Source organism: Embiotoca jacksoni, unplaced genomic scaffold, assembly GCF_022577435.1.
Source record: "Embiotoca jacksoni isolate LCO1_2020_lvr unplaced genomic scaffold, fEmbJac1.0.p SCAF_49, whole genome shotgun sequence".
In the NCBI taxonomy this organism is placed as follows: Eukaryota; Metazoa; Chordata; class Actinopteri; family Embiotocidae; genus Embiotoca; species Embiotoca jacksoni.
In genome coordinates, this window is record NW_027185402.1 from 73,855 (window position 1) to 94,478 (window position 20,624).

The 20,624-nt window shown below is 40.5% G+C and overlaps 1 protein-coding gene and 2 non-coding genes across 3 annotated transcripts; 1 reads left to right on the top strand and 2 right to left on the bottom strand.

Annotated features, from left to right (window-relative positions):
• Window positions 1–176: 176 nt before the first annotated feature.
• spag17 (sperm associated antigen 17) lies at window positions 177–20,624 on the bottom strand. Its single transcript, XM_069170379.1, has 49 exons — window positions 20,420–20,624; window positions 19,639–19,779; window positions 19,157–19,216; window positions 18,867–18,995; window positions 18,357–18,528; window positions 17,854–18,066; window positions 17,481–17,665; window positions 17,052–17,198; window positions 16,535–16,625; window positions 16,273–16,391; window positions 15,587–15,787; window positions 14,003–14,107; window positions 13,737–13,887; window positions 13,310–13,522; window positions 13,107–13,150; window positions 12,883–12,999; window positions 12,582–12,736; window positions 12,018–12,127; window positions 11,857–11,924; window positions 11,135–11,392; window positions 10,878–10,992; window positions 10,412–10,555; window positions 10,125–10,235; window positions 9,771–9,928; window positions 9,582–9,684; window positions 8,968–9,131; window positions 8,597–8,708; window positions 8,343–8,497; window positions 7,945–8,089; window positions 7,280–7,731; window positions 6,829–7,014; window positions 6,493–6,629; window positions 6,206–6,336; window positions 5,790–5,929; window positions 5,504–5,692; window positions 5,196–5,309; window positions 4,901–4,952; window positions 4,624–4,732; window positions 4,484–4,534; window positions 3,915–4,008; window positions 3,674–3,785; window positions 3,394–3,433; window positions 3,229–3,293; window positions 2,646–2,782; window positions 1,919–2,097; window positions 1,630–1,690; window positions 1,188–1,335; window positions 755–908; window positions 177–655 (listed from the first exon to the last, which is right to left on the bottom strand). The coding sequence occupies exons 1-49, from the start codon at window positions 20,522–20,524 to the stop codon at window positions 646–648; spliced, it is 6,552 nt and encodes a 2,183-aa protein (XP_069026480.1). The 5' UTR covers window positions 20,525–20,624; the 3' UTR covers window positions 177–645.
• On the bottom strand, window positions 15,307–15,377 carry trnag-gcc (transfer RNA glycine (anticodon GCC)). Its single transcript has one exon. It is a non-coding gene; the product is annotated as a tRNA-Gly (tRNA).
• Window positions 16,776–16,847, top strand: trnam-cau (transfer RNA methionine (anticodon CAU)). Its single transcript has one exon. It is a non-coding gene; the product is annotated as a tRNA-Met (tRNA).

Here is a 20,624-nt window from a genome sequence, read left to right on the forward strand (position 1 = left end):
GTGCGTCTGTGCACGTGTGAGCGCGTGACCGACAGCGCAGGGGAGCCAACCGGAGTCCAGGATTCACCAGCTGCACTGTAACGCTTTTTTTTTTTTTTTTTTTTTTTTTATACTGTGCGAGAAACGGGTGGGATAAACACGAGGCAATGAAACAGAAATGACTGAAGAGGTGGCTGTCGTCATTTAACTTTGTTTGGCCGCGGTTCTTGCACCTTGCGTCGGGTCTCCGTTGACGTCATATACCAACATCCCCCACCCCCATCTATTCACCTGCGCAAACGCACAGGCGCGAGGCTCCCCTGTGGAGAGAGAGAGAGACACGCGCACTCCTTCAGAGGCACGTATCCAACTGCTGACAAATTAGACAAATGAAGCACACCTGGTATTTATCAAGATGTCTTACCGAGACACACGCACACACACACACACACACAACAAAAACGTAAACACAAAAGCCTCAAATTAAGTTGCCACCATTCATTCAGTGCAAATAGTTTTATTTTGAAGGTAATATAAAAAGTCCATTAAAATATTCCATTTTTGTGGAATAAAATAGAAGCATGTAATATGATGATAGTGAGATGAAGACTTGAATGATGTAAAGTTTGGTGTAAGATTGGTCTGACTGAAGACAAGGCGGTGCCATTAATATGTCCTGAAATTAAAAAAAAAAAGGAAAAAAAAACAACAAACAGGTTGAGTAATACTGACCATTTGAAAGGTTTGAAGTTATTTTTTGGTGTAAAAACCTGACCTGCGTTTACTGGAGGACTGATCAGGGGGGTGTTGACTCATCTGTGCACGATTCCCTGACTCACTGGACGGCTGGAAGACCCTGGAGCCTCTCTTTTTGTTTACACCGGTGTTTTCCTTGAGCCAAATGTCATATAACCTCTCAGGAAGGATGGGTGAAATAATGTAAGGACCAACATCACTGTATGTTTACTCAACATACTTTTAAAATGTTTCCACAATGACCAATTTTATCCTTACTTGCATGTAAAATGAATTATTACAGATGTTGTACACCTATTTACAGTTTATTTATCAATTAAAAGGCCATTGGGTTGAATTCCCAACTGATGAGGTTAATTTTTAAGAAACTGATTATTAAAAATACTTTATTCTCATGAGAAAAGCAAAGGTTTAATCCAAAGTAAAGCCGTTCTTGAGTGTTCAAAGGATATTAGCAGTGATAGGCAGATAGAGGATGTCAGTCTCAGTATGGATGACAATATCCTGAGCGATGCACTTCTTTCGTTCTACTTCTCCTGCTTGGGCTCCACATATGGCAAACAGCTCAATCTGCAGCTCAACCTGCAAACCTGCAGCCACCTAGACAGACAGTGGATATGCATATGTATTTGGAGCAATGCATGATGTGGAATTTCAGCATATCCCACTGATTATCTGAAATTATGTGACTTTTCAAAACATGAAATTTATGAGTGGAGATGTGAAAACTTAATGAAAAATAATCAAGTTTAACAATGTCAACTATGTTCAATATAAATAAAGTAAATTCAGTAACATCCAATCTGGAAAAAGCTGATTTAAATATGAACATTAACGTTTAATTACAGCACATGTTGAACCTTTTGCAGAGGAAACATCCAGATGGAAACTTACAGGCCCAGGAATGTAGATGATCCGGAGGCCTGTCGCAGGAGGACGCTGCTTCACGTGGAATCTGGCAGGGACAGATTGAAATAAACCACAAATAGTTACAGGTCAAAGTTTTCCCGTTGGACTTGAAGGTGACCCACAAATTGCCTCCACCTTCTGTATCTACAGTCCTCATTTCTTTCTGACATTGTAAAAGCCATTTGAAACCCGCTGTAAGGCTGCATCTAAACTAATCACTGTTTTAATAATTTGTGCATTCTTTTTCTCATCGGTTTACCGAGTGGTGCTGTACCTGCATGTGTCCACACCCACATTCTTCATCAGCACAATAATGGTCGAGGAGGTGCCCTCTCGCAGTGTACCGAAGTCAACTCTCGACGGGAGAAGCTGGAAGCCCCTCACTACAGAATTGGGATCAGCTTGAGAAATTGTTCGGCACTTCCTCCTCACCGGCTCTTCCACTGTCAGGAACTGGAGCAGGGGACACAGACACAGGAATGTGTACGTCCAAAAATGGGACACCATACGTTGAGACTGTATGTATGAGATAAAGTGTGAAGTATAATTCTATAACATAATAATTCCATGATTTCAAGATACTGAGGGAAATAAGGATTCATGCCATTGATGAGGTGCACTGAATTCTTATGCTACGACTGCATATAACATCCTCTAGATGTCACATTACAATACTTACACTACGCACAGATAAAAACTAAAACCTATAAAAAACATAATAAAACACAGCTAAATTAAATACATTTCCCCCTCTTAATATTTCTCCTAATTGACAAAGTACACATATAGTGCATGCAGGAGTTTAAGAGTAGCTGTTGGGAAAAGCATTACTGGTAAAAACATGATCCTTTGATTGATTATTTTAAACAAACCACAATTATTATATAAATACTTGATTTGCATATTTGTAACAAAAACCCATGACAAATGACATGTTTTTTCTTCGGAAAGTTTTGTCATATAATGATATTTTACTGATTTCTAAATGTATGTTTGTGTACCTGTTGATTTTGTACGCTGCAGGGTTTGGAGCCGAGGATGGAGGTTGGTAGTCTAACTTTAGTCCGCCGGAGCTTTCCAGTCACATCTACCTGCACTGACTTATATTGCCTGGATAAACCTTTCAGACTGCTTTCACCTGCACATGAATACACACACACACACACACACACACACATACACACACACACACAGTAATTCATCCATTTATATTCTATTTTAAGTGTTCAGTCCATCGGTGCTGCATAACATCCAACCTGGAAATCACAGACTGTAAAATCCCATACACTCTGTTTGGCCCATGTTATATGTCTTTGCAAAGTGCTATAAAAAAAAAAGGGAAAGTTTCAATGTATTTTCTGGCCTGGTGATGCTTTTAAAAAATGCACACTTTCCCCTCAAAAAAATCCCTTCGATATTCAGCGCAGTTCTTCACTGATTATACACCTGTATGGCCCCATGCTTCTTGTTAAAATGAAAACGGTGGTTTCCATAAATTGAACTGGCGTTTGACATATTACTGGGAGGCCACTGATCAGGGGATCCATTTCAATGCAAAACAACAGAGAAAGGTGGGGAACCAACCAGCAGTCTGAGGTGTAGGGTTGGTGGGTCTCTCATCAGGCTTCTTGTCACTTCCTGCTACGTGACTAAGAGCGAAGCACACGTTAGGCAGCATCATAATATGAAACGTAAAAGTTCAAAATGTTTAGTAATTTACAACAGTTTTAACATCATTTTCATTGTTACCTTGCTGATTGAGAAGGTGTTGGGTTTGGGGGCCGGGGGCCTGTGGCAACAAACACAAGTGCAGTATATTACACAATATGCATGTTACTGAATCTATCATTAATGGCTAAATACATTTCTTTAAAATATAATTTTTGCTTTCACAGAAAAATCATTTCAAATCAACTTCAGTTTCTCTGAACAGATTCCCCTCACACAGGACACCTTTTAAAATGGGTTTAATTTCCGTCGCCCTTAATACCGACAGTTAGGGATCAGCACTGATGGTATAATAACTAACTGTTCTCTTGTGGGGTATCTTTCAGGAAGGCCTCGGGACTGTCTGACCAGGGGATAGGTGGCAGATCCATGGATAGACTCCTCATGTTGGGCATTTGGTTGTGTAGCAGACTCTGGAAAAACAAGCAACAGTGCTGTGTCTTTCTGTGCTGCATCTTACTTAATCTCTTAATCTGCATCTCATTTAAAAAAGACATATTAAAATATATTGTGCAGTATATTAATGTGAACACGTACAGTACCTGGTATAATAGAATATTTTCTGGATGGAAATAAGGAAGAACATTCTTCTTCATCAGAGCTTCTTTGTAAGTCTTCTCCTCGCACATCTTCTTTCTACAATAACACACATGCAAGCAGAGAAAAGGACTAATTAGTTGATGGCTACTAGCACGCATTCAATACACCTTTAGCAGTGTTAGTGCCATAGTCTCCCACTTTGATTCATATCTATCCCACACCATTCTGTTAATAGTACAGCATTAGTGCGGTAGAGTTGTATTCCAAATAATTCCCTTAAAAGGAGAATCACAACAAACAAACAGGCCAGAGGCCAGGTCACTAGAAAATGTCTGCCGAGTCCACAGATGTTTAAACAATTTCCTCGTGACTATAATTCATAAAACACTTAAGTTTAAATGTTATATTAGTGCATTCAAGTGTTTTAGTGCTTGCTGACATAAAAATAGTCCACTTGAGTCATCTTTTTTTTTTTTAACATGATGAAGTTCCTGAATGTCGAGGTCAATTCTTCACACAGAATCACAAACCAGAGGAGGAAGGACACCTTCAATATATTCATTATGTTTACCTGTATTGTGAAAGGTTTTCGGTCCATTTTGAATCCTTTTCATTTGTGAAACTGAAAAGTTGTGGAGAATTTGAAAGGATATTAATACAGTTTAAACATACTTAAATACTTTGGTGAGTTTCAGTTTCAAGCATACATGCCATTCTAATGTCTCTGAACTTTCAGTGGGTGCTGTGGTCGAATCCTCTGAAAAATATGACTGCTCCCTCGGGGATTTAACTCCTTGGCTGTAAAGACTGGCTACGTCCACTGCAGACACACAGAAGAAATTAGACATACTACATTCTCCAAAGAGTTTTGATTCCTTGACCCCAAACTAAAACAATGAAAAAATATAAAAATTTAACTTGAAACTTCTAGTACCTCTGTCATTTCTATTTCAATTTCACAATATGATTTTCAGAGCTTGTTACCCACCTGATATCTGCTTATCAATGGTGTGATCTTCATCATCTTTCCCTGCAAAACACTATAAAGTACAGTCCTAATTATTTTGTGTTAATATTCTATATTATTACTGTATACAAAATATTTGTAGATACTTTTAGAAGTCAGTATGCTGTGGAGGGGAAGATCCTCATGGTACAACTTTTTAGTTTGTTATACTGAAACAACAGTCACAGTGAAAAAAAAAATCTAAAAAAAATATTCCTATTATGAGTCATATTGTATGCTTTGGTAAACATGTACATTTATGAGTGTGTGTGTTCACCAGAATCAGATTGAAGAGATCATTGTTTTCGGTATTCTGCTCCTTAGTGAGAGGGTCTTTAACTTTCATCTCTTCTGATTTCTGTTGTCTCTCTATCAAAGTCTCGATGTATTCCTGCAGTCAAATACACATTTCAACATGTGTCACCTCCAAAAGTCTCAGGGAATCAAATTCATATCGCTTTCAGATGATTTTCAGAACAAAGACATACAGGTGTCTTTACATCATTTTAGTCTACTATCCACACGGCAAATATTTGAACACAAAATAACCTACAGCTGAAAAAAGGCACAAAAAGTCAGTTATACCTTCAGTCGTGAGTCTATAGTATTTTTGAGTGGTGTGGTGAATGGTCGGTGCTGATACAGTTCTCTCATCTCCAGCACCTTCGGGCAGCTCCTGACAGGTTGATGCTGTGCTGCAGAACCAGCAAACCCCACCTTCAGTGTCAGACCTCGGCCTACGTCTGTACCAAACGGAGGCCCTGGGCTCTTCCTCTGGAAGAGAGAGAAACACAAGCGAAGGAAAATGTCAATGTTTGACTCCGCATGCGTTGTTTCCCCTTGTGTACAAGTACAATCTGTGCAAAAATACCTGTACCGCCACTCTGGAGAAGTCATCCCAGATGCATTTTCTGAGGTTAGGAGGGGTGATGTCAGGGTTCTGTTTGTCTAGCAACCACTGGGACCACACGCTCTTGTGGCTGGGCTTTAAAATAGTGATGCCAAACTCACCTGGAACAGCCATAGGCACAAACATACTCAAGCACTTCACATTATTCTCTGGGAAAACAAATAGCTTTTCGTATTCCTCCTTGATAAGTAACAGAATGAAAAAGTACAGAACAATCGATATTCAGAGTCAATTAATTAATTATACACGATCTAGAGAGACATGTTTTTAACAAAGACATGGCTAGATAACTGAATGAACCAATTATAAAATAATTTCCTCTGGAATTCTGTTATGAGTATTATGTGTCTTGTTTTATAAGATACTGAGGAGTGCACCTTGTGTGTCTGGCAGTGGTTCCTTCAGCAGTGCTATGGTAGGGTCAGAGTACGCCTGGTAGAGCATCTCCTCTACAGTGTGAGAGCTCAGCAGTTCAGTGCCTGAGCCGTCCTCACGGACCAGAAACAGCCTGGAAGACAAGATATATTTTTAAACTTTGAGTAACAATGCCATCCATACACTCTATAAAAACAGCATAATGTTCCTTGTTTTGTCACTATACACTATTGCTAATATGTAGGGTTGAATATTACTTATAGAACCATGCATATGTATGGAAGCCTACCTGGGACAGTGTTCTCTGTGGTTTACATGAAGCTTGGCCATTTCTCTGTCTTCCTCCTCTAGCTCTTCTTCATGATGTTTAAGTGTGCTTGGAACAGGACTGAAGTTTAGCACGGATATCTGCCCATCCTCCATTACCTGCAACACAGTTTGTCAGTCCAACATTGACCCAAATACAAAAAGGACTGTTTGTAGGATGGCTGATGTGTCATTTAGAATTTTTTTCGAGAAGACTTTGTTATTGAGACTTTGAGAAGATTACAGACTGTCTCCCATTGCCAGCCTTTAAAGAACCGGCATGACACTTGCCCATCCTCTTATTATCAGAAAAACTGACCTGAAAGTGGTTCCCATCGGGGTCCGTGATGTCACAGGCCACCTTTTCTGTGTGACTCATGGTGTAAATTCCTGGTTGGTTAGTGGGGGTGCAACCCTTCGGCCTCGGGGTTACAGGTGGGTCAGAGGAGTACATACACTTTCCATCCCTTTGTATCTCTAGGAGCCCTACTCTAGATGGGAACACCTTGGGCACAAATCCACACACAGACACAAATAGGTATCAATCTATGATTCTGCAGCCAGCCGATAATGAGCAGTCTTATTCCAATTTGAAAGTAACTATTTGAAAGATGTGATTTAAGTTTTACTTTGGTGCCATCTGCTGGTAAAATCAACAGTGACAGTGGCAGACAGCACTGAGCTGAATGAGCTTCCACCAGAACAGATTCATTGTACTTCAAACAAAAACTACTTTGAAACTAATTCCAGATTTTCTGGACGCCACACACCTGATAATCTCCTTGGTTGTTCCCAGTGATGACGGTTCCATCGGCTAAAAACATGTGAGCCGTGTGACGCTCTGGGTACATCACTACTGTGGCGCAGCCCTCCTTCTCCACCAACACCACCCGCTCTTTGGTAGACACACTCCCCTTGTTGCTCTCACAGACACTCGTCTTACCATTCTTAGTCACAGTCTCCTCAGCAAACACATTCTGCTCATCGTTCTTATGCACACACCTTTCAGCACTCTCCTTTTCATCGCACATTTGTACATACTCACTGAACTCTGTACAAGCGTGTACAGAGCCCTCTTTGGTCCCTGCACTGCTAATCTTTTCTGCATTGTCACAAGCAGTCTGGTTATGAACATTGTCATTGTTGCTGTCCACACAGCGTGTGACACACACAGATTCAGCGCAGCTGGTCGATTTAAGGGTTACATTCTCTGGCTGGTCTCCTGGAAAAGTAACAGACACAGAGCCTGAGGTCAGATTTTAAAAAATGAAGCACATTTTGGTGTTAATGTGTATACCTGTGTGTTGTCTACATAGGAACATATGTTCCATATGTGTGCATGTTAATGTGAATTAAAGCATTCGTTTGTGGAGCAGTCTGTGAGTGCAGACTTGCTGTGTGTCACTACTGTGTGTAGGTGCTGTCTGCTAGTCACCTGTGTGCAGCAGACTGGGCGTTGTTGCATTTAGTGTTTTTTCTTGGAAGAACCTGGTGATCCTGGTTCCGTCTGCGTGTTCTACAATGACAGATCCATCTGGGTTGTGGACAGAAATCACCAGATCCTCCCGAGTGAGCATCACCTGACACAAAAACACACGCCAAGCATGTTAAGATAACAATAAAAAAGCATAGGTTGATTTCAGAATGGGACCAGTGTCCCAAATTTTTAAAACATGCTTAGACTTGCTCAGAGAATGTGTAAATGCTGACATTTGTAAATGGCAACTCTGCACACAAATCTTTATGAAATCTTTTAAATATACAAATTTCATGGTAAAAGTACTTGTGGTTTTGTTAACCTGTGTAACTTTAGTAGTGAAACTGCAATCTTGCCTGATGGGTTAAGGGGTCTGTAGCCTTAATGGAGAGTAGAGAGGTGGTGGGTATGTGTGTGTGTGTGGTCCCCACAGTGCAGATACGATCTCCAGATGGAGTTGTAGTCAGCCAACACCCTCTCGGAGTCTCAGCCTCCTTCTCTGAGCTCTGTTCTGTTTAGACAGACACAAAACACACAAATACTTTGAGACTTTTCCTGATTAAAAAGTGGAGGAAACACTGTTTTGTATTCTGTGGTGCTGCAGTCTAACTTTTGTTGTTCTCAGCTTCCTGATGAGAGTTTTCCTCCAGAACGTTAGAGTCAGGCACCCACACTGGACCAGAATCCTGGCTGAAACTGACTGAGCCATCGGCAAACAGCACCTACAGCACACACACATGCAGATAATGATTTGTGTGCCTATGGGGGTTTACTCTTACAAGAGTTATATGCCATTTTTATGTAGGAATTCTTGATGTTGCATCACAGCCTGTACTACCTGCCCTTAATCAGGTATACATTTGTTAGTCTATGTGCCTTCATATATTGTGTGTGTGTGTGTGTGTGTGTGTGTGTGTGTGTGTGTGTGTGTGTGTGTGTGTGTGTGTGTGTGTGTGTGTGTGTGTGTGTGTGTGTGTGTACCTGTGTGGATGCGTCTCTCATGTAACGAATCACAGCTCCCTGGCTGGTAATAACACGGGACAGTTCTTTGGAGAGGGACGTGTCCTGAAGATGCCTCACCTCTCCTTGAGCATGCAAAGGAAAGCTCTGTCTCACCAAAACACCCTTTTCATCCAGTGACACTCCTGGACACGGAAACACACACAAACTAAGTAATAAATATTTATGAATGAATACACAGTATGTGTACAGTAATGCAGGGGAATATATTAGTTATGGAACTGTCTGCTCAAATTTCCAAGAGGGCCCATTACGTCAATACAAACTTCTAACTATCCGCAAATAGACTCTTGTGCAGACAAACAATGCGGCAAGATTTTCTTCTGAGTGTGTAAGCTGGTAAATTTAAGGACTGGAAATGTACAGATGAGTGTTTTAGAGCTGATGTGTCAGTTTATGACTTGTCTTGCCTTCCTGATGATCCAAAGACAAAATTTATTGACTCCGCTCCATCAAAACATTGTTATTTTCACTTTTAAGTACACAAGTAGTTTTGTAAAACTGTACTTGTGAGAATACACACATCTGTGTGACTGTGTATGTCATTTAAATTCCCACCAAAGCCCATCACTGACCTTGTGTATCCTCTCGTACAAATTGCAGCAGTAGACCATTAGGAACAGACAGGTTGAGACTGTTGAACGGACTTGATGGCAAATCTGGTTGGCCTTCCCATCCCTTTAACATACAGTACATGCTATTGTTAGAGTGCACATCAAGTATGCAAATATGAATATGTATTGTTATGTGTATCTATATGAAACCTGGGTTTCTGGAGGTTGGATGAGACTGGATGACGTCTGTATCGTGGAATGTTCTGACTCTAGTTCTGTTCCTTTGGAGCAATGGGTGGAGGAGGAGAGAGGGATGGAGTCAATGGTGGAGGTCTCTGGGATTCCTCCTTTTGTTTCCTGGGACCTTACTAGAACATCACCAAACAGAAACATTGTTAATGCTACTCGTACTGTGAAAAAAAGTTTAACTTTATTAACTGAAAACATAATGAATATTTGGAAATTATGGACCAGTCATTAAGCAGATTCAACCCGTTTTCAACTATAAGTAAAAGCACAGATCGAAGCAGAAGATTTTAAAAATGTGTAAATTAGGTGTAACACCTGCGTATTCTCCTGTGGGACCGTAGAAACTGTATGAGAGGTGGATGTTATTTTCTAGCAATGCTGAGAAGGAACCCTGCTTGACTCTTTTCATCTGCACAGGCTCTGACCCTGAAAAGGACACAGAAACACAAACAACATTTGGGTTGGTTCATTAATATTATACACTAAATAACTTTTACGTTTTGTTCGAATGGATGAAACCAGTCCTAAAATTACAAAACAAGCACTCAATTATCCAACTCAGGGTGCTGCTTCAGTGTCTTCTTTGTGTCCATCATCTTTACCTTTACAATCATCCTTTGGATCTGCTTTTGTTTTGTCTTGAGGCTCAGGGGGAGGTTTTGCAGGTTCAACAACAACAACTTGGTTAATGTGCGTGTAGAAATGATGTCCATCCTTCTTCACAGCCACTTTCATTTGACAGGAACCTGGAAGAAAAACATCACAAATTGTATATGGATCTCCACTGTGTGAAAGTGATGTATAGCTGGGTATCACTGTATTTTCATTGGTTCATAGTATCACTTTTCTAAATGAAGTCCTGAAAATAAACACATGTTTATTTAGCTATTTTCTTTCTTAATCAAACGTGGTTGAAGAAAGCAGGGAATTCATGTGGGAATAGTTGAACTATTCCCAACATATGAACTTAATTAGTTTTCTGTAGTGATCACATGTTGTCTAGCTGTTTGCTTTCATTGTTCATTAAGAGTACATACATATCTAAAATCTTTATTTTTGTCTTGATACCTTCAACAAAGCTGATATTCTCCACAGTGATATGTCCTCCATCTGAGGGGAAAAGACTCTGGAGATGGCCTGACACGTGGATCAACTTTCCATCCATGCTGTAGCCTGTGAAACCCTATGCATCACACATACATATCCATATACAGCCACAGACATACAGTGATTTATAACTTGCAAATAAACAGAATTGATCAACTGCCATCTATATTCTGCTGTTTCAGCCGAGTTAATTCATGGTTTTGAATGTGTGACCTCACATTAAAAGGTTCCTCTGTCAGGTGCAGTTCTTTGTTTTCTTTCCCAGGAGGCGCTGTCATATTGGACTCTGCGGGACCCTTGCCTCTGCTGCCTGCTGTCCCTGGTCGGCTCTTCTTGCCATCAGGCAACGTTTTAGTTGTCTTGTTGGCTGTTGCCCTACTCGTCTCCTTCTGCTGCTTGCCTTTTGGTGTGCCCTCTTTCTTTGACTTTTTGGCCAGCTCCTCTTCCTTCAGCCGCTCCTGCTCTAACTTCCAGGCCTGTAACGCCATGCAAACACACAAATAAAAAACTGCAGCCAAAGTATAGGCCACTATGAAGCAGTGCTTATGCTTTGGAGACTTTGGAAGGTTAGTCTGGCTCTGCTCTATTTTTAGCTGATAATAAATAATCTAAAGACTTCTTTAAAAAGAAAATAATGACTGGCAATACTCAACTGGGAACTTCAGTTGTGCCAATTGGAATTGGATCATATCGGTGCACTTGCAAACTATCTTAATTTAAGCGATCTGTGATGATGATTAAATACTTTACTGTGGAAAAATATTTGAAGACTTTTGACTTGTGAGCCATGAGTCTGAAAGAGAAACTAACATGTCTGTAATAAAATGTGATATTTCTGTGGTATTTCAGGGAGGGATAATAGAGGCCAAGTTAATAAATCCTTCCTCAATTTAATATGTGAGCATCCCCTGTGTGTGTTCATTTGTTTGCTGGTACTGACTTTAAGGGACTCTTTTCTGATGAACGGTTCCAGAGTGTCCTCCTCAGCAAAACATAGAGCTTTTTCATCTGGTCCAGGAGCAAAATAAACACAGAACATTTATATCATGGTATGTATACTTAAATTGCCAAAGCTTTGACTTGACAACTACAGTACAGTACCTTTCGAAGACTCAGCAGGTGTGTCGTTTTTGATTTGCATTGCTTCTCTCTTTAATTCCTCCTCTTCTGTCCAACTTGAAATGGTATCTGCCACATGCTCCAGGTACTTCCTGTTAAAAATAGAGAGAGGGGTGATGTAGTTGTCTGCAGTTTGTATGTAACACTACACATGTATACTTTTTCATTAGTCAAAGAATACAGGTCAATGTGAATATATTTCTGTATGGCACCACTTTGTGGTTTCATGCGTTTTATAATATAAGTGATTTTTGTCAGTAATTCAATTCAATTCAGTTCAACTTTATTTATATAGCACCAAATCACAACATAGGTTATTTCATGGCACTTAACACATTAACGTCCTTGCAGCAAGACGTTACAATATTATACAGAGAAACCCAACAATTCAACAATTCCCACATAAGTACATGACAGCTTACTTACTATGGTGAACAACTTAATTACATCACCGTGATGGAAATCTACGGATGGATCTCACGCAAGCTACATTTTCCTATTCATCCTGTGAGAAGCAAGCACTTGAAAATGAGTTTAAATTCTGACCTGAACTTGACATCAGTGTGAAGGGCCACATCCCAGAACTCTTTAAACTGCCTATGAGGACTCAAGGGATTGTGGCAAAAAATGTACAGCACGTTATTGTAGGTTCCTCTGAAGGTGTCCAAGCAGCAGTATTCCTCTGAGGCCAACTGGAGCAACTACACGAAAGGGAAATCAAAATTAAATGAGTAGAGTAGTAAAAAGGTTTTTAGCTGCATGAAGTTAATTTTCTGACTCAAAATACATAAAGCCCATTAAAACACTACAGTATATATTTACAGAGAAGACAGAAAAGACCAGTCACCTGTGGGAAGACACTGGCATCGTGGTGTTCAGTATAGTGCCAGTCAAACAGAGATCTCAGCCTGCAACTCTGGATGTCAGATAAATCCAGCTGACCACAAACTCTCCCACTGAAACACTGGAAAGACAAACAACATGAAACATCGGCAAGAAAAATCGAATTCAATTCTTGTGGGTTTTTATGATTAAAACATACAAGAACAAATAAGTAGATATAAAGAATACCTCTTTGCTAGCTGGGTCTTCAGTAAGAAATGTCGGACCTATAGCTGAGTTGAAATAAACCATGAGGTATGGCAGTGAAGTTGAATACAGTGTCACACATACAGTTGAGATATGTTAGCGCTATAAAGTTTCTAAAGTTAGTTTAACTTTGTAATACACTGCATGAGTCATGACATCGCAATGTCATGAGTGTAGGAACAAACCTTTAGCCCGCAGGTTATCGAGCTGCTGTTTAGCAAAGGAGAACGGGTTGTCCCAGGGGATTATTGTTGGTGTCTGCTGCTCTGCTGGTTCAGGTGTCCCCATTGGTCTAGTATCATTCAATAACACACCCTGATGATCCAACCTGGTCAGCGGCATAGTCTCAAACACACTCTGATGAAACAAACGCTCCACCTCTGACCACCTTACAGCACCTAGAGGATATCATTACATCATAATGTCATTTGGAAGCCAATGAATCAAGAGCTTTTTCCCAAGAAAATCAAAACTGACCAACATCTTACTCTCAGTAAGTATTAAGATTGATACTATTGAACATGTTGCTGAAAACTGTAATTTAACTTCAACTTAAATATCAACAGCAATGGATACACTGAACTTAGGCAGGTGCCTCTGACAGTTTCTGACCATCAGTGCAGTAGTGTTGTAGCTGTTGTTTGATTGGCATCCAGCAGGAGTTGCTGTTTCTCTGCTGAGCTACTGACTGAATCAGCTCCCACACCGGAGACAGCCTCATCATGGACGACTCCACTTCTGCTGGATTGAAACCAGGAACCACCTAACAGGGTTGCATGCATGTACACACACAGTACTGTAGGTATTGCTAAACTATACAGTCAATTTAGAAATTGTATTTCTACATGGACAACAAAAGAAAAAAAGATCAAACTTACACGGATGTCCCTCAAGCGTAGTGCCCTCTCATCATGGTGTCTGATAACCAGAGGCTGCTGAGGCTGCTTCTGAGTCTCTCCTGATACAAACTTGTGCACTAGCCTCTAACACACAAGACAAAAGAGAATAAAATGGAGACAAATTAATGAATTGCATTCTCCACTGTGTAACTGGAAACTCTGGAGTCATGGGGGGAAACGCTGCCTATTTAACATGTTTATAGTTCCAGCAAAATAAATGTAGAATTCATATACGCCATAAACACATGCATGCCCATGCCCATAGACTAGTGTGTATTTTGGTGCTAAGTGGAGGAAAGGAATAAATGTTACTTGTCCCTGTGACAACAACTGACCGAGGATGTTTTCATACTCTGTACCATACTGCAGTGGAAGTGCCCCGAGTCAGAGGATACTGTTAGTGTTGAAAATATTGAATTTTTCTGTCATAATCAGTTGATCAATGTGAAGAAACTCTATGGAGGATCAGAAAGAAAAATAAAAGCCATATTTAGGGAAATCCCATCCAGGGATTTACATCAGAACCAGTGTTGCCTATGAGCCGATGGTTGGTTTACCAACATCCGTAATAATTTGTTACAAAAACAAAATAGTAACACCAATATAAATCATGTATATCTGTGCAATATGGATTTACTGCTGTTCACTGTATGCATCTATACCAGTTACTTTCTGTCTTAATTACAGCACCATCTGCTGGAGACACACCAATATGTATTTGTGGCGCTGCTCTTTATAGTGAAGACATTTCATAACACAAAAAACATTAAAAGGACTGTTGATGTTTTATTAGGAAATGTATCTGTAACATATAAACAAAGTGCTCAAAGTTTGTATTCTTTATCTTGAAAATATTCCTGAGGTTATAGTTAAGGGTTATAACTGAAAATGTAAATTTGAATTCATAAAGGGTGGAATACAAAGTCAATTTAAATACAATTTTTGTTTTTGTTTACTGAACCTGAATAAATGTTCAAATGTAAAACCAACAGATGAAAGGGGACAGGGACTTCCTCTCACATGCCTTGTCTGCTGAAGGAATGAAGTGTTTCCCCAACCCCATGCACTTGTCACATCTAAGCCCAACCTACTCTGTGTACACTGCTGAGACAGCCCTGGTAGAATGTAGTCATGATAACTGCACGAGGCAGCCATTTTATCATGACACAGGAACTGGTGGGGATTTGCTGTTCTGCTCCGAGTGCTTCAAACTGGTCCCGTGTACCAAAAACTGAATTCCTTACTCTTTTTCGGAGTCCCACGGCTTAAAGAAAAATGTACTTTGCATTGGCCGGGAATCGAACCCGGGCCTCCCGCGTGGCAGGCGAGAATTCTACCACTGAACCACCAATGCTTAATAAAATAAAAAATTTTACCCCCAAAAATTTCTTACTGTGCTAAAATGGGATTACTGTATATTGTTGGAGTATAGAGGACTTTAATTTGAAATAAAATAATGTGATGCAAGAGAGACGCAGAAGTCATGGTATTCATACGACTAATGGCGTAAGTTCAACACTCAGCCACTCAGTCACTCGCTGTGCGACAGTATAACCACTATACCTTCTTGTCTTCTTCATTCTGTATTGTGGACAGGATGTTGTTTAACATGTAGCTTCTATCCTCTTCTGTGTGTGTCAGAGGCAGGAAGCTTTGGAGCATGAAGCTGACCAGCTGATTGTCTAACCAGAAACCGTGGCTTGGTTTGGGCTCCTCAGCTGTAGGGGGCGGGGTGGGCAACGGCGGCTCAGCGTTGATTGCCACCTGGACGCACAAATGTAAATACATTTTTTGTATTCATTTATCCGTCACAAAAAATCGCTTACTTGTAGTGAGCAAAGGCGTTCCCTATGGGGTGGGCCAGAGAGGGGTCCCAAGATAAATTGAATGGCCAGCACAACGGCCGCCCCAACTGACAGTGACTGTAATCTCTCTTTGCATTACTCATGCCAAGGCAATCCAACATGTGTAAGGTTAATTTAGTTGACTAGCTGTATAAGCAACGCATAAAAGATATTCTGACTTGACATGAGCGTAAATCACGATTGCGGGTTTGGATTAAAATTACAATTCCATTTCGTAAGTGCTTCGCTTTCTTCCTCTCTGCTGTGACGCCTTTTACGTGACTGAGCCACCCTAACTTTTTCACTGACAAAATCCGGCCACTAAATATTTGTTGCAGGCGCCACTGGTAGTGAGGGACCGCTTCAATATTAGTCGGACCACACACTGACAATATGCACACATACCTGTTCCAGCATACAATGCAAGATCAAGGGCACAGAGCAGGCTTCAGTGGGAACCAGGTCCAGCAGGCTGCTATAGTAACACATGTCCATGTCTATAGAGAGAGGAGGCAGCTTGGTCTCTGCTCACAAAGAAGGGAAGATTGAAAAGAAGGAAGGATAAGGTGTCATCATATCCTGATTTTTTTTTTTTTATTCAAACGACAAACAAGGCTATGGCAAAAATACATAGAGGGAGGCCTAGTAACAGGAAGAAAAGTCTAACCTTGGTTTGGTGGCACTACCTCCTGGACTGGCTTCTTCTTGGACTGGGGAGTCGTGGGGAGAACAGGTGGCACAACAGGTGGCACAACCAGCTGGCACAAGAAATAACAGGAAAAAAAGCTTTAAAATACTGAAACTCTGCCTTGTACGTAGTGGCTCCACAGTAGCCCCAGTGGCCTAATGGATAAGGCACTGGCCTCCTAAGCCAGGGATTGTGGGCTCAAGTGCCATCTGGGGTGTGTAGCAGAGTGGCGCAGCGGAAGCGTGCTGGGCCCATAACCCAGAGGTCGATGGATCGAAACCATCCTCTGCTATATTGATGTTTTAACATAGACAACCAATACAAATGTCATCAAACAGAGTAAGACGAAATGGAAGACCACATGAGCCTGCAGGAAGTAGTTACTCAATTCTCTGCAAAAGTAACCAGCCTACAAGATAAAGAACTAATCACTAGTTTGGCCAAAAATGTGTAGGTCAAATGACTGATATTCATGTGTATGTGTGTGTAAGTGTACCTGTGCAGGCAGTGAATCCAACCCAAATACAGTGGGTACACTGACGAGTTTGACGTTGTCTCGGTAGTGCTGATGCTGCCTGCGCCAGTCCACACAGTCATAGATGAGATTGGCAACACCATCAAAGATGCTGCTTCCCAACTCCAGCTTGACACACAGTACACCCACACACAGACAAGGATTAAAACTAAAAATCAGGTCACAAACAAAGTGAAACTGATAGTCAACGTAATGAAGCAGAGATGCTGATAAAGACAGAATGATTGAGCAAGAGAACAATGAAATTAAAAAAAAAAAAAAAAGGAACAGCAAAAAGTGAGACAAGCTGTACAAACAGAAAAAAAAAAGTGATAATGTGCAATATTTTAAACGAGTAAATCCACAATGACAATTGGTCAATGAAACACGTATATGTCAGTCCCTACTCACCACAGCCTCGGGGTCCAGTGTGTGGACGGGAAACAAGAGCTCTGGGACGGTGTAGCTGAGCTGAACCAGATCATGGAGCTTGGAGTCTGGTGGACAACGGTCCAGAACTGGTCTCAGACCGGACCAGAGTAGATCCAACTTCCCGGCCTGCCCAACCAACTCTGAGCAACCACGTTCTTTTAGTTCTAACACAAAAAAGAGATGATGATGCAGTGTAAAAAATAAACAACATACAATAAATATGTAAATTAAGGACATGCTGCTCAATTTGAAACAAAATAAACAAAATAAAAACTGTTGGGATAGTTTAGATTTCCTTTTTTTCCCCATCTGTAAAGGTGTTATGTAGACTATTATACTGAAGGCTCTTTACCTGCATCCAAAACTGGACAAGTTCCCACGCCCTGCTCATTGCCCTCACCGCTGCGCTCTTCCTGCTGACCCTCAAGCGTTTGGGTGTGCTCCGAACACAACTGGATGACATTAGCTACATGAACACCGATGGCGTCGAGCATGCCAATCAGGAACAGCTGATGGAAGCCCAGCAACAATATGTAGTGTTGAGGACCATGTTCTGGCTCATCATCTGTGCCCATACACAAATAAACACAAGAGTAGTTTAATCTGTCAGTGCATATCACTACAGTGGGATGTATTCCAGAGCAGAAAAATAAATTATACCAGTGTGACATTGGAGAAGTTAAAGCGTGAAACAACACGCTACACTTATTTCAAAATAGCAACATATTTAGCAGTGGCATAACGAAACCAAATTAGAGTAATCTCTGCAATAATCTATACATATGTACATAGTTAATTAGCATACAATGGCAGCTTTAAATACCATTGGCAGTCATTTTTAATCAGAAGTTTTACCTAAGAATGTAGGTGGTTCAACATCATCCCTGCGTTTGAGTTTGGTTTTCTTTTCCTTGGAAGGTCCCATGGATGACGGAGGACGCTTTCCCTTTTTGTCAGAGGCCTTGTCCCCACCTTTGTCCCCACCTTTGTCCTTGCTGTCCTTTGCCTTTTCCTCATCAACTCTAACCTTAAAAAGTTGAGATAAAATGGTATAAAAAAAAATAAATGACCCTGAGGAACCTCCCATCAAGATATTTTCTCTGTCCCACTCTGGGTCATATCATGGCTATTATTGGCCGTTGTTGCCGGTGCTTCCTTCAATGCAAAAATTGTCATGATTCAAACAATATGTCACTAAAACACGAGAGAAATCTCAGTCCTGCTCAACACTTACTAAATTAGACCCCTTTTCTCAAAAATTGCGATGTGAAAAACCGGTCTTCAAAAAAACAATGATTGACATCATGGAGGCCATGTACATTGTTTTTGGCTTTTTTTTTTATAGAGTTTATGAGACACCGATACCTTCTCAGCTTTCCTCCTACACTGATCGCTGGTTTTGATCTGTAGCAGCTGAAACTTCAGTATTTTTGCCATTAGGTCACAGGGAATCTCCTCTCCTGCATCCAGCAGGACCTTAGCAGGCTCTGTTACCTACACAAGACACAAACACAAAGATTAAAGCATATAAACAAGCTGAGTTTCATTTAGAGAATCGGACTACAATGGTACACTGACACAACATCTTGAAAACTGTCATTCTTTATAATAGTGTATCTGTATTCCCCTCTAAAAAAAAAAAAAGTCAAACCTACCTCATAAAACACTGGGACATCTTGAGATTTTTTCACTTTGGGATTCCCCAGTTCATGGATCTGTGAAGAGGTTTTCATTCAACAAAATATAGGGTATTAAAGTTGCACTGACAACAACAGGTGAATAGCTGAATATGACTAATATTGCTCATCAGTGTTTAATGCCACTGTTGTCAGTATTTACTAATAAGTGCAACAAAGGATGCAAAACCTGAGATTGAGGAGAAACAGATTGATGGCATGGCTTTAAGTTCTAGGACATTGAGATTTTTATTATTTATACATGGCAGCTAGATTTTGGAACAATTTGTTAATATATATATTAAAAAAAAAACTATTATTTAAGATGTGAAAATTCGTTTTCAGTTTTAGTAACAGTGCAGAGGAAATAATCACACGACAATAAAAACTTTATAAAAAAATAAAAATTAAAAAAAAAACCTATAGGAAACTATGAATAAAAAGAACCAAACTGGGACTACCTTGGCGATGGTGCTGTCCCAGGTTAACACGGTAAAAAGTTTGCGTTGTGGCTGCTGCACGGCCAAAGCCAGAGCTCGGTTCAGCTCGTCCTCCTCTGGACTTCTCCCGACCACCAAAGACACAGAGGCCTGCCATGACACCTGAGAAGGGCATTCAAAAAACAAAACAAAAACAAAAAACACAGGATACAAATGAACCCATCGCACATGCACTTGCTTGCATGTACGCACACGCAAACCAGCAGCCCAACAGCAGGTTACATGATGCCACGGCACTTTTCTTTTTAGATATTTCAATTGCAGGTCATTAACATGCGAGTTATACCAAGCGGGATGTAAAATGTTCCTCACAAAAACCTTTAAAATGTTGCACAATCTGGAAGATTTACTGGAGTGCGCAATGTGTTGAGACGATAACGACGATAACTAAACTTCAACTTCCGGTTTGATTTCGTACCTTCAAAATAAAACGCTCAAAGCAAAACTTTTTTTTTTGTTTGTTTTTGTTTTTTTTAAAACACTTTTACGATGGGCGTTAAAGCGGGTAAAATGTTTGGCTGCACATTTGTTTTACTAAATCACCGAGTGACCTAGTTACGGGTACTGAAATCGGCTCGTTTGGAAGTCAACTCCCCATTTTCATCACACTGTTTCTACCTGAAATGGGCTAATCCTGCAAACATTGCACCTTAGGTACACGAAAGATTAAAAAAAAAAAAAAAAAAGTTTACAACGCACGAATTAGGTTAAATCAAACAAAGTGGTCAGTAAGACTGCAAACCTCCTCGAAGGGCGCTCCGGTGAGACCAGCCTCCCAATTCTTGTTGGCAACTGCGGCGGTGCCGGGTTTTTTAGCGGGGGGCTTTTTGGCTGCCTTTGGTGGCATTTCCACCCGGTGATGATTTAATAACTCAGAACATTAAAACTGGTGATAATATTATCCAGTAAAATATCTAATTTAAGGTGCAAAGTGCACGTTGTTGTCA